Source organism: Coloeus monedula, assembly GCF_965178545.1.
Source record: "Coloeus monedula genome assembly, chromosome: 20".
NCBI lineage: Eukaryota > Metazoa > Chordata > Aves > Passeriformes > Corvidae > Coloeus > Coloeus monedula.
In genome coordinates, this window is record NC_138800.1 from 7,286,366 (window position 1) to 7,299,793 (window position 13,428).

At 40.4% G+C, this 13,428-nt stretch overlaps 1 protein-coding gene across 1 annotated transcript; it reads left to right on the plus strand.

The window, feature by feature from the left end:
* Positions 1 to 183: 183 nt before the first annotated feature.
* On the plus strand, positions 184 to 13,034 carry NSRP1 (nuclear speckle splicing regulatory protein 1). The gene is made up of 7 exons (XM_082294910.1): positions 184 to 267; positions 1,347 to 1,434; positions 7,745 to 7,801; positions 7,953 to 8,084; positions 8,622 to 8,829; positions 9,419 to 9,527; positions 11,386 to 13,034. The coding sequence occupies exons 1-7, from the start codon at positions 248 to 250 to the stop codon at positions 12,452 to 12,454; spliced, it is 1,683 nt and encodes a 560-aa protein (XP_082151036.1). The 5' UTR covers positions 184 to 247; the 3' UTR covers positions 12,455 to 13,034.
* The last annotated feature ends 394 nt before the right edge of the window (positions 13,035 to 13,428 follow it).

Here is a 13,428-nt window from a genome sequence, read left to right on the forward strand (position 1 = left end):
CGCCCGCCATCGCCCTTCCCCGATCAGCACTTTCTCCCCACGACACCGAGCGGTTAAAAAAAAAAATCCCCCCCCCCCGCCTCTAGCCCGCTCCTCCCGCTCTCCGCTTCCCTCCCGGAGCGGGACTGCGGCGCGGTGCCGTGGGGGGCTCCGGGGCGGGCGGGGAAAGTGCGTGCGGAGGACTCGGCCGCGAGGAATCTGCGGTCGCGGAACAGCAGCGGCAGCGCGGGGGAGGCGGCCGGACAAGATGGCGGCGCTGGGCAAGCAGTGAGTGCCGGCAGGGCCAGGGCGGCCGGGCCCCGCTGGGGCCGCGGGGCAGCGGTCGGGAGGGGATTTGGGGCTGGCGCTGAGGGCGGGCGCTGGAAGACCCTTGCCCACGGACTCGCTTATCCCAGGTGTCCGCTGCTCGGCCTCGCTGTGTTGGCCTGACTTTAAAACTGTGTTTATTAAAAACAAACAAAACTCAAAACAGCGGGCAGGCCCTTGAGGGTGTGGCGGTATTGCCCGGCGTTATTTTTCACTCTTAGGGAGGAGAATCTCCTCAGTGTTCCCTCACACCTCCCACCCTCGAGCACCGGCAGCGGCCGGGCCAGCGGCTCCCGCCCGGCCTCCGCAGCCGGGTCAGACGGAGCTGAGGGGCGGGTTCCGGGCTCACGGAATCGAACAGCGGTCACAGGGATGGTGTGGTACCCCCAGAATGATGGGGTGTTCCAGTCAGTTCAGCCATACACGCTGTGGCGAAATATTGGCTCAGTGATGGATTAAGGGAAAGGCAGGTGGGCAAGAAATCTCCGATTTAGAGGTTGCTCAGCACCAACGGGAAGTGGTTTTAGCACAGAGATGGACTTTGTCAGTAGAAGAGTTGTTTGTGTGTGGTTAATCAATCTCAGCGCGATATAATCTGACTGTAAATCTTGTCCTTTGCCATAGCTGTAGCTGTGGTTTACATCACCAGCAAAACATGAAATTACTGCACTGCAAATGTAGCCATGGAATAGTGCCTGGTATACACTAAGGTTAAATCCCTTCAGATTAAACAATAATTTCTTACTTCTCTGAGAGAGAAAAGAAAATAATTTGGAGAGCTCTGGACAAGAGGGATTTGTGTCTTGATTTAGGACAATCATTGCATCCAGAAACTTTGCATGGTAAAAGACTTCAGTAGCTCCGGGAGAAGCTGGCAGGTGTGCTCTGCTGCAAAGGCTGCTCACATATAACTTTGATACATTATGTTGATGCTGATCTTTTACTTTTCAAACTGTAAATGTAAATTGTAGATGTTTTGTTTTGGAGCATGCTGTGTTGTAAGTGATGCTAAAGGTGACTTTTAATTTTTTTTCCTCTAGATATGGGCTTATTATGCCCAAAAAGTTGCCACAGAAAAATCTTGTTTCAAAGAAGCTGTCAGTGTTCGCAGATGAGTCAGATGAAGAGGTCAGTTCAACAATTTTCTTCTGTAATTTGCCCCATATTCTGCAAATTTCTTTGTGTCCAACCCTTAATGGCTGCATCAGATTTTGAGATTTTGGCAATGTCATTAGGATATGTGTCATCATTTTGGATTTGGGTGTGAAATATGATCTGTATTTTCTTTAGTACACATTGCATGGAAGTGATGATTTTCTTGTTACTTTCTGTCAACTCTTCCAGAAGTTCAGCACATGTGACAACCTGTTTGCTAGAGTTAACTGTAGCTTGTAAAGAGATTTGTTGACTGTCACTGGTGAATGACTGCAAATAGAAAGCCCAGTAGTAATCAACAGATCTCACTCAGATGCTTACTTTAAAGTGTGGTGGATAAGTGTGTTTAATCCTTTAGTTCATTCCACCCAAATTTGATGTAATTGATTTTATGGTGTCCATATTGTGAACAAAAGCAAAGTTGTACAACCCAAAAGTTCTAAAGCAAAAGAAGATGCATGAAATTTGCGTGACAGTGTTCTTTTCTGTACTCTTTAATTTTTAATTTCTTTTAAAGTATTACGTTCAAAATACTCGCTCTGTACCTGCCCCAGTAGAGGGCACTGTGCGCTGTGTAAATCCCACCTGGATGTGCTGCTGGAAGCACGGGAAGTATCCAGGAACAGGCTGGGATATGGGCTGGGCTGGGGCCCTTATAGAAACCTGTGCTACAAAAATGTTCTTTCTTCCCTGGAGCTTCTCTCCATGCTTGTTCTTTTGTGTGGTTGAGAAAAACAATGCTAATAATGCATCAAATAATTTTGGTCAGTTTCTGACTCACTGAAATATTTATATTTAAAATCTATTTTTATTTTAATGAACTAACAGTTGTTAGTTTTATGTCACAGAAAACCTGAATTTAGCAATTCACAGCCCCTGTGTAGCTGGTTCCATTGCAGAATCCAGAGTGTTGCTGTTGAAGGTGTCTGAGCTCCCGTTTTACAGGGCATGAAAGGGCTGAGGACCTTCCTGGTGTTATCCACTCAACATGAAACATCTCAGTGCAGCTTACAGGAAACAGGACAGGAATGTTTTACATCCCATCTTTTTCCTCACTAAGCTGTGGTCCTCAGAGATGCTTACCTCCACTGTGGCTATGGAGAGAGGCTTTCCTTTAGATACAGCTACTGGAGGTGGTAATGAAGCACTTTCCCTGTTAGATGGGATTTGGTGTCTTTCTCTGCATTAAGGATCTGACCCCACATTTTCCAGATCCCAGGAATAAACCTCATTTAATCTGTTGTTGTTAAACATCATGTGGTAGGTCTGCGAACCTTCCTGGGGGCTGTCTTGTATTTTTTCCCTTCTTCATTTTCTCTTAATATCGAAACATTGAAACGAAAGAATGAATGCTAATAATTCTAGTAAAAATAATATATGATGCTGTCTGCCAACTTTTAGCTTAACAGCTCGAGTGTCCTCCCTTTCAGAAAAGCTGACAGATTCACTGTCAGAGTCTGTTATAAAAGCTCTTAGAAGTTGTTGTGCTCATCAGTATGGTACATACCCAGCAAAAAGTAATAATCTCATAACTGCCTTTATCGGAGAAGATTGTTTTTTTTAAAAAAATCAGAATTACTTTATTAGTTCAGTAATAATTTCAGAGCTTTTCAAGATAAGGAGCAGCATTTGGGAGGGGTTTCATTTCCTGTCTGCTACTTTATCAGTCAGAACTACATCTCAAATGTCTGGAGATTATGTATTTTTAACTGAACTCTAATAAAGTTTGTGCTGGGAAATCTGCACACCTGACTTGGTCTGTGATTATATATTAGATACCAAACTTCTGCTCCCTTCTTTTTTTTAACATTACTATGCATTTTTCACTCAGATTTTGCCGCTGTCCTTGCTGAAGGAATTTAGATTATTTTTTTCCGCTGTGGTTAAGTACATTAATGGATGTTAGTTGCTGAAGATGGTCTTTGTGTTAGTTCATAAGAAACAGAGCATCTGGGATGGAAATTTTCTTGAAATACAGTGTTGACTGGGAAAAGGTGCCTTGTCAGTATTCCCTGTGTGCTGTTCATTGTTCTGTTTTACCTTTGGAGTTTAGTTGAAATTATCTCTGTGGTACAGCAGATAAAATTTCTGTTTCTTGATTGCACCAGAATTACCCAGTGTATGTTCCTGTACTGTACCAGTCTTTCAAAACTGATTTGTTAAGACAGGATGAAAAAAATAACTGTACATAGACCTCAGTAGGTGCTCAATTCAGGAGAGAGATTGTGGAGCCAGTGTGATACATTCTGTGAATGTATCAGCTGGATTTGGCGGGTTTTTTAGTGACCACCTAAAGATAAATGGAATGTTTAAGCAGGAAGAAGCTGAAAATAAGCAGAAAACTATGTCCTGTCATAGGCTCAGAGTTTTGGTTTTACTTACAGATCCTTTGTAGTGGTTTGGTCCGAAATACTCATTACCATTTACAACTTTGCAAAGGAAAAGTCTGATTAAAAAGTATTTGCTGAGTAACTGATGTTAGTGCTGACCAGAGTTTTTGCAACAGTTTCCATGCAAAGTAAGACTAAGTAAAGGGGCTCCTAGAAAAGAGTTTTCTGAGAAGAGGAAGTGGAAAGGAGTAACTCAAGAGGGTGTGTGTAAAATCAAGAATAATTCAGGAAGTAAGGAGATGTTGCCATTTCTCATAATATGAGCAGCAGGTTAAATTATGGAATTACCAAGTAACTGGTTTAGTCTAAACAAAAGGAAGTTGTCTAGTTAAGGTGTGGAACTCCTTGCCACAGGATACTGTGGCATGGTGAAAAATATAAACAGATTCAGAAATGCATTCGTCAAATTAAGGGATGCTCTTGATGTCAAACAATGGTTCAGGTGCATCCTCCAGTTCAGGAAATCCTTGATCTGGTTTCTGGAAACTAGGATGGAGTGCCGAGGAAAGCTGATTCTGTGTACATGACTTGTTTTTCATGTTCATTCTCTTGATCTTCTGCTAGTAGCCATGACTCATATCATATGTGAATTGAGAGGAATCTGCTGCCTGATGTGATTTTTATTTTTCTTTTCCATGAAGACTGGAGTCTCATGTGCAGATTGTAGTTGGATTGTACAGGTCTCTATGAGGGCAGGCCTTAAGGATTCACTTCTAAATCCATGTACATGGGGGTGTAAGTAGCTCATTTTAAAGTGAGAAGGAGGTAAGAAATTGAGAGAACCATGAGAAATGTTAACAGATTGGGGTAATTTATTGCTTTTTTTTTTTTTTAATAACCTTTTCAGTTGTGTACAAGCTCTCTTCCATGGTCTGGTAGCAGTGGTAGACTGGAGAGTCTCATTTCTCAGAGTTCCTTGATTTGCATGGATTCTGTGTCCTTTCACAGTATACGGTTAAAATGTTTTCTCCTTCCAGAAAATATTGAACTATAAGCTTTGTGCTTCAGAAGAATAGCTTGACTAGAGGGAGGGAAAAAGTATGAGACAGATTGCTGAGCTTGTAGGGCCTTTAATAAATGGGAAGTTGATAAGTAAAACAATACAAAAGGACAGGAAGTTCTCATCTGTCAGAGCTCACAACACAACAGGAAATTGTCAGCCATAAACCATTGGGGAAGGTGTTTGTTTTCTGTAAACTTACTGCCACTCTGGAGAAATGGCAGATGGACTTCTTTACCATCATATGTCCAATAATAAGGATTATGTATTACTTTAGTGTTTACATAATCTTTGCAGATAAATGCGTTTATTCCATGTAGGCAGACAAGGAAAACATTCTAAGCAGTGTTTCAAATATTTTGGTGGAATAAAGCTTATTCTGTAATTGTAACTGCACAATCTGTTTTGTCTTTCACTGAGCTCCTGCTTTCTGGAATAGTGCAGGGGAGTTTCTTCACTGTTGAAGTACCTTTCTGTTAAGCCAGTGTAAGAGTTTCCCATAGAGGAGACCTTCAGTGATGACCCTCAATACATCAAACAAAGGACCATCTTCTTCCCCAAGAACCAGGAGGAAATTGAGGTCTTCTGTGTAATGCTGATGTGTGTTCTATGGTAATTTTAAATGGCTGTTTATGGTTTATACTGACTCATTTATAGCCTTTTCAAAATAAGGTATATGTCATAAAATTAAGTACAGGGTCGTAAACTACTAATGAACATAAATTCTTCAGAACTTAAGTTTCAGTACTGAAAGCAGAGGTAAACATGAGATGAATGAAGCCAGGGTTCTTGTAGGTTTTAAACTAAATAATCTGCTATCTGCTTCCCCCAGTCAACCAGCCAACCAACCAGCTACATAAATAAATTAAAGACTATATCCAATTCTAGTCCAAATAATCAGCAAGCTGCAGCAGACAGGGTGTAGCCCCCGATACCACAGTCAGCTCTGTGCATTGCTCATGTCTGCCAAGCTCAGCTTCCTAAAGCCCGAAGCCTGGGCTGCTTCCTTACCTGGTTGTCTGCACCTGGGTATTAGCAAGCATCTGCTCTCCAGTGATGAGCACAGAATCAGTGCAGGGTTTTTCTTCCATAAAGTGCACATCACATTTTCCCTTTATTAGCCACAAGGTTTAACATTTGGAAAGCAGAGATGGATTTAATCTATGTTTACCAATTATAGCACCAGAAAAAGTGGAAATATGTGCCCTTTTGAGTTCCCCCTTTTCCTTGTCTGTGAGTCCTTTGCTTTGAGGGAGCTAGGAAGGAATATTTTCAATGTTCTGTGTTTCAGGGGGTTTTGATTGTAGTATTATTTATGAAGGTCATGTGTTTGTGGGAGGTGAGCAAAGGTCTAGAGTATCTCTAGATCAGGTGATTCTGTTGTATGATACCAAATGTACTTCTCCAAATAATGACAGTGTTACCTTAGCACCTTCTCTTGCTGAGTCTAGAATTACTTGGTACTCCTCTGAGATACTATCTTTCTGGCATTTAAAAAAAAAATAAAAGCCACAGAGAAGTTTGCAAGTACTTTTATTATTTATGGTTTCCGTAGCAGAAAAAAAATCCTTTAGAGGTTAACACTGTCTGTACCTGTTCATTACTCCCATCCTGGGTGGGTGACAGAGCCCCCAAAGATATCAGGTGTTCCTGTGGTCTTTGTGAAAATGCCAGCTGGGTAAAGGGACAGAAATGGATGAGAACTTGTGATTTTAGTCTTTCCCAGTGCCGAGGAGGAACTGGGTACTCAGCACAGGGCCAGTGTCTGCTCACACAGCACTGCCCTGTTGCCAAGTCAAGCAGGCACCTCTGGGGAGGGGAGAGGGGAGAGACAGAGTGCACAGAGTCACGTATAATGAAACTCCGTCCCTGCACAGCTCGTTCCCTGTTTCTGAAATTAACCAGTGAAAAAAAAGATTTGCACTGTTTACAGTCTGTCCTGGAGAAAATTGTGGAAAAGCACTTGGTGTTTTCCCTTGTTGACACATCTGTTAAAGTTTTAATAGGATAAGAAAGAGGGGTCACGAGATGTTATTATTTTATTTTAAACATCAAATGAATTTAAAAGCCTTCATGTTCAAGGGATCTGTTTGAATTTAGATGGTGCTAATTCTGTTTGATTTCAGAAGATCTTAGTCCTTGCTGCCAAGCTCCCTGCTATTTGGTTTTCATTTTTTAATTTTATTACAAACAAATTACAGAATATCTTTGCCTTTTTAAAATGTGATGCAGAGCATGTATTAGTCAAAGTTGCAAAACTTGGGAAGCTGCCAAAATGCAAAAGGATTTTCCCTTCCTATTTCTGCTTTTTAAGATTAAGAGATGTTTAATTGCATAAACAAGGATACAAGTCCTGCCATTATAGTGGATCTGTTTAATTAACACTATTACCTACTGGTTGAGAAAAGATAGATATGTATTTTAGGTCAAAACTAATTAAAAGAAAAAAGTAAATAAAATGCAAAGCTTTTTTGTAAAAGTATGATTAGAAAACATATTTTAAATAGGGATCTGTTTCTTCTTAGGAAAGATCAGTATTGTTACTTGCTAGCATGTTAATCCTGAGAAATTAAACAGTAACATTTGAAGTACATGCTGCTTAGGTTTGTTCTTATTTCTGAAAATACACAATTAATGATACAGATCAGACTTGAAGTAAACGCCAAATCCTTTCCGACTTTTGTATTTAACTATGAATTGTTTTTCTTTTTTCATGTGATTGTCAGTATCTCTGCTTGTGACTGCTACATCTCTGATGGACATGCAGGAAAACTTCCAGTATTTTCTGAATCACACCTGCCTGTAATTGGACTATTATATAGTTGTTTGTTAGAATGGTAGAAAAAGACTATTATCAATGTAATTAATTTTGTTTCTGCAATGCTTCCTTCAGCCAACTGTTGGGGAAAGTCTTCAAAAAGAAGCATTGAAAAAGCAAGCAATGAAACAGGTAAGGGACTATTTTTAATTTGCTCTCAATGTTCTGATGCGTAAGTTTATACTATAGATCTGCTTAAATTACAATATAGGAATGAAATATTTGGAAATAGTAAAGATTTCATTGTTATTATTTGGATCTCTTCTCCCTTTTTTTGTTTTAGACTAAATTGGAGATTCAGAAGGCTTTAGAAGAAGATGCTACGGTGTATGAATATGACAGTATTTACGATGAAATGCAGCAGAAGAAGAAAGAAAGCAGTGCCAAACTGTTAGCTGGAAACGATGACAAAAAGGTCAATACATGAGAATGTATCCTGTCTGTCCAACTCTCTCTGCTTGGGGTAATCATGACTGGTTAACTTGTAGACTTCAAAGCATTGCTGAATTATCCTGACAAATGATAATTTCATTGTTATTTATTCTATTTAATTTGAAGGCTCTTGTCAGGTTCTCTGTATGAAAGGAAGCCTCCCACTCCTTAAAAGAAGGGCAAGGCTGTTACAGTTATGGAAGACAGAGGGATGAAAAAATAAAAAAAAACATTTCTTTTCATTTAGAGTAAAAATCCTCCTAGTCAAAGATGGGATGACTGTTTTGATTGAATACAGCAACCTCTCTTGGTACTGGGAAATGTGCCATGTTAGGGATGTGAAAGGGAGTGGCAGTTTATTTTGGATAGCTATCGATCAGGGGAAGAACACATTAGAGTAGCTCCTGACAATTTTCTTCCATTACCAACTTAATTCAACGTCTCCATCAATCCCAATTTGTGTTCTCTCAGCCACCTCAATTATCTCTCAGCATGGTAACTTTTTTCCCTTCTACCTCAGCCCAAATACATCCACAATATCCTCAAAGCAGCTGAGATTAGAAAGAAGGAACAGGAAAGACGAATGGAAAGAAAAATTCAGAAAGAGCGTGAAATGGAAGGAGGAGAGTTTGCACACAAAGAGGCTTTTGTGACTTCAGCCTATAAGAAGAAGCTGCAAGAAAGAGCTGAGGAGGAGGAGAGAGAAAGAAGAGAATCAGCTCTTGAGGGTAAGATTCACAGTGAAATAATAGTCCTGAAAAAGAAGTAGGGCTTTGTACATGATTTACAACATATTCATCTGGTGGTCTCTCTGTGAGGCTTAAGATAATCAAAGTCAAAGGGGACCAGGTTCACAGATCCTGAATCAGATCCACCTTAGTCTGCTATTTTCCTTTGCACGTCTTACAAATGGAACAGAGGAAGCTTCTCTGTTTGTGCATCAGTACTATTTGGGTTGGTACTTAAATTTTTCAGGGAGGGTCAGTTGTTGAAGGAAGACTCCTAAGCCTGGGGTATAGTGATATTTCCAGTTCCCACCTCAGACATTCTGATCAGTATCAGGAGTAGATGTAAAGCACAGGATGTAGGATCATAAGATTAATTGGGTTGGAGTGGACCTCTGAAGGTCAGCTGTTCCAGCCTTCTACTCCAAGCGTGGTCTGCTGTGAGGTCAGGTCAGGTAACTGAGCTTTTATCTCTTTGGGTTTGAAAACTTCCCAGATGGAGACTGCAGTTGTGGTGGTGTCTACCAGTTGTGAGTTGTGTGTGGTGAGTATTTGTGGCACAGTAAATCCAACTGTCTTTTCTTTCTCTCAGCATACCTGGATGTGACCAAACAGAGGGATCTCAGTGGGTTTTACAGACATCTTTTAAACCAGAGAGTGGGGGAAGAAGAGATGCCTAAATGCAGCTTCCGTGAAGCCAGGTAGGATGTGATTCCAACAGGGTTTCAGGTATAAAAACCAGCATCTGGCTGTGATTCCATACAACACTGGAGGATTAGAGAGAGCACCAAAACAGTGGTAACGTAAACTGGTAATTTCAAACAGCTGATTAATTGAATAATTTAGTAAATAACTAATGATCATTAGTGACACAGAAATGAAACAAGCAGGACAGGGATGCTGTCTAAAAGGTATCAAGAGGACAGTTATGCTTGTAATCCTGCTTGGTATTATTCTAACCTACATTTTCTTTGGTTTATATAATATTTAGCAATCTGTATTAAGTTACACATTTTGAATCATGAGGAAGACAAGAGGTAAAATAATGAGCATAGCAGTAAGTCATAGGAAATGAATATACTATGAATTTCCTGTAAAGAATGTGAGTCTCTTAACTTTGTGCTTACTCCACGTTTAGTTGCATAAAAACTGAGTGTTGATGCTGTGGTAAAAGGAAATGAATGATATATGTAGGAAATCCAATGGGAATATTTTGAAATCTTAATACGTGAACATTCCAAAGCAAAGTATTGAGATGAGACTGAATTATTTAGCTATTTAAAATGGTAACATTCTGCCCTGTGGATAAATGTGATGAAGGGGATGTTTCTTGTGTGCAGTAGTTGATCATTTGAGACAATTAACTCAGGTTAAACCTCATTTGATAGAGGTTTTGAGCATGGATGTCACTAGGTAAGTGCTTGCCATCCTAAAGAAAATGCAGCTTTCATCAAGAGATCTTCCAGATCTGAGATTGGATTGTTAGAAAGTAAATTCTTAGCCTAAATGAAGAAAGTGATCACTGAAGTTACTCAGCTATCTGAAGCAGGGGAATTCTCCATGAAGTGTTCAGGATGATGTGATTTTGTACTGTGTAGAGACCATTTGAAATGATGGTTTTTTAATCTTGCAAATTAAGGGAATTTCCTTTAGCACGTAAAATTAGTTCAGGGGAAACAAATAATCCTGTAGATGGTGTTCCCAGCAAGGCTTTCAAATAAACTCAGGTGTATATTTTAATTTTATTCTTTCTCATGGTGGTACAACAGGATACAGAGAGAAAACAGCTTCATGCTTAGATCTCAGTATTGTCCCTAAAGTGATCCACCTTTCTTGTTTCAATTAATTGGATTACTAAGTAAATTACGAAACTTTTCTGTGCAATTTTTAGCCATTATTTATAGGCTGTCCATGCCTTCAAGCATTCAGCAGACATAGAATGTAAATGGTGGTGTGCTGACTCATGAGAGTGCCCCACAGGCTGTTACTGGAGCTGTGTGATTAAGTGGAAGAGGTGTGGCTCATGCAACTGAACATGTATTTCCTCATCAGCCAGAAGAGAATGACAAAGCATAACCCCCTCCATGGGTCAGCATTTTGCATTTAAGAATATTTGAGCTGTTGAAAGTTACTAATTTTTGTCTAAACACATGTGAGATCAAAAAAACCATCTTCCTGCCTCTGTCAACAAAACACACAACCTGCTTCTTCTCTGGATAATTATTTGATGTGAATAGAGGACTAAACACATAAGAAAACTTGTAACCTGCCAGCAGGCTTACACAGGAACACAAATCAATGTTGTTTTCCTTAGATGGAGGCTGCGCATACTTAACCTCACTCTTTTAGATAAATTCCTCAGCTCATGTTCATCAGTGAACCAGAAATGGATGCTTTGTGCTGGATTCCTGGAACCTGAGCCACAGACAGATTTGCTTTCTTAGACTTTTCAAAAAGCAGCATCTTTTGCCTAAGTCCTGACCAGAAGTCACTTTGTAGAAACGTCCAAGATTTCAGGCTTTTTAACGTTGTTTTTCTTTTCTAACGTAAAAAATGTAGGACAAAGGAAGAAAAACCTGACAGTCAGGATGAACCCAGTGAAAGGAACAAATGCCCATCGGAAAGACAGAGAGTGAAGCCCTCTAAGAAAGAGAATAATCCAGATGCTGATACCGACTTAGGAACTGATAGTAGTGATGATGACAAGAGACACAAACATAGTAAAGTAAATTTGAAGAAGAAGAAAAGGCGGGAGAGCTCTGTGAGCAGTGAAGAGGAGGTTAAACACCACAAAAGCCAGAGGCATTCCAGGTCACCAAGCTCATCCAGTGTGGAGGAAGAGCCACGCACCAAAGCCCAAACAAGTCATCAGAGGGGAGAGAGCAGGCCAGGCAGAAGGGGAAATGATGAACAGTACAGGGAGAAGGATTATGAGAGAAGTAGGACCCATGAAAAGGATTACCAGAGGGAAAGGGAAGAGCGACACAGGCACGGGGATCACACTAATAGAGATCACTACAGAAGGAGGGAAGATCAAGATGATAAACAGAGGGGGAAGGAAAGAAGGGAAGATCAAGATGATAAACAGAGGGGGAAGGAAAGAAAAGAGAGGGAGGGACATGGCAGAGAATGGAGGAGGGCAAAGGAGAGAGAGGAGAAGGGCTCAGAGAAGGAACGAGAGAAAGAAAGAACAAGAAATGATAAAGACAGATACAATGACAGAGAGAAGGAGAGAGGAGAGAAATACAGAGAAAGGGAAGATCATGCAAAGGAGAGGAGAGAGAAATACGGCAGTGATGAAAAGAAATACAGAGAGAGGAGGGGAAGTACTCCTACATCTTTAGAAAAAGATGGAGAGACTGATCTGGGAAAAGAGAGAAAGGGAAAAGACAGAGAGGTGGATGAGAAGGGAAGCTCCAGCTCTGGAATTTTTTCTGAGCAGAAACGTAAAGCTGGAGAAGAAGGGGAGAAAGAGGAGAAAGAACAAGCACAGAAAGCACCTGAGAGCATGAGCAAATTTGCCAAAAGGAGCAATGAGGAGACAGTGATGTCAGCACGGGACCGGTACCTGGCCCGGCAGATGGCCCGAGTCAGCACCAAGCCTTACATCGAGAAGGAGGAGGATTGATGTCCCTGGGCTGTCAACCAAGAGGAAAGGCCACTGCTGTGCAGATTCTTGGACAGAAAAGGTTATCCTAGCTATTTATTCCTGGCTTTCCTTTGAGAAGTTGTGTGTCCTTTAAGAGAACAACTATCGGAATGGATTAATAGGTCTCTTGACACACACCCTTACTGTGTTTGTACAGTTGAAATATTAAATGTGGCTGACTGTCCACCCCACCCTTCAGTACCATGTCCTTGATATTTGAAGATTTTGGACAGACCTGGGGGTGCTAAACAATTTAGGGTGAGAATACATCCCCTGAGGAGGGGGAGCCAAAACAGTGAGCTCTGCTGAAACAGAGGTGTTCTCAGCTCTTAGGAGGAGTCATTGCTACCCACTGCTGCTCTCAAAAATGGGAATCAAACCTGTAAAAGTGGGTGAAAAAGCAAGAAAAACAGCCTGAATAATGATTTGGGAGATTTCTGTATGTAGTGTGGAGTTTTGTAAGCTATATGCATATTGAGATACAAATTTTGTATTATGTGTGGGTTTTGGTCTGGGAAATGTACAGAAACAGTTAATAAAGTGTAAGATACATATTGGATCTAATGTGTGGGTCATTTTTAATGTGTAGGTTATTTTACTGCATCTTTTTTGCATGGAATAAGGCAGATGAGTCTGTTTACATGTATCACAGTTGTATCTGCTTGTTAAGTGATATTTTAGATTTGTCAGTCTTCTGTTCAAAGGTTCATATTCAAGAATAAAAATTACCTTCAGACTAGGTAAGTAGGATGTCTGACAGTGGTCATAGCTTTTAGAATACATTTTCAGCACTTTTAAAATTGTTTCTTTGACTTTATTTTGTGTTAAGTTTATCACTTTTATGCTAGAGTAAGGTGAACTTACCTATCAAAAAAATGTTTTGAGATTGGTGTTTCCCTAATTATTTGTTCAGCAGACTTACAAAATGTGAGTAAAATTAAATGCAAATGCTG

Excerpts from the sequence above, each read along its gene's own strand:
- NSRP1 (XM_082294910.1), top strand. The coding sequence starts at position 248 with ATGGCGGCGCTGGGCAAGCA. Across the intron at positions 268-1,346 it reads ATGGCGGCGCTGGGCAAGCA|ATATGGGCTTATTATGCCCA; the intron begins GTGAGTGCCGGC and ends TTTTTCCTCTAG. Across the intron at positions 8,830-9,418 it reads AAGAGAATCAGCTCTTGAGG|CATACCTGGATGTGACCAAA; the intron begins GTAAGATTCACA and ends TCTTTCTCTCAG.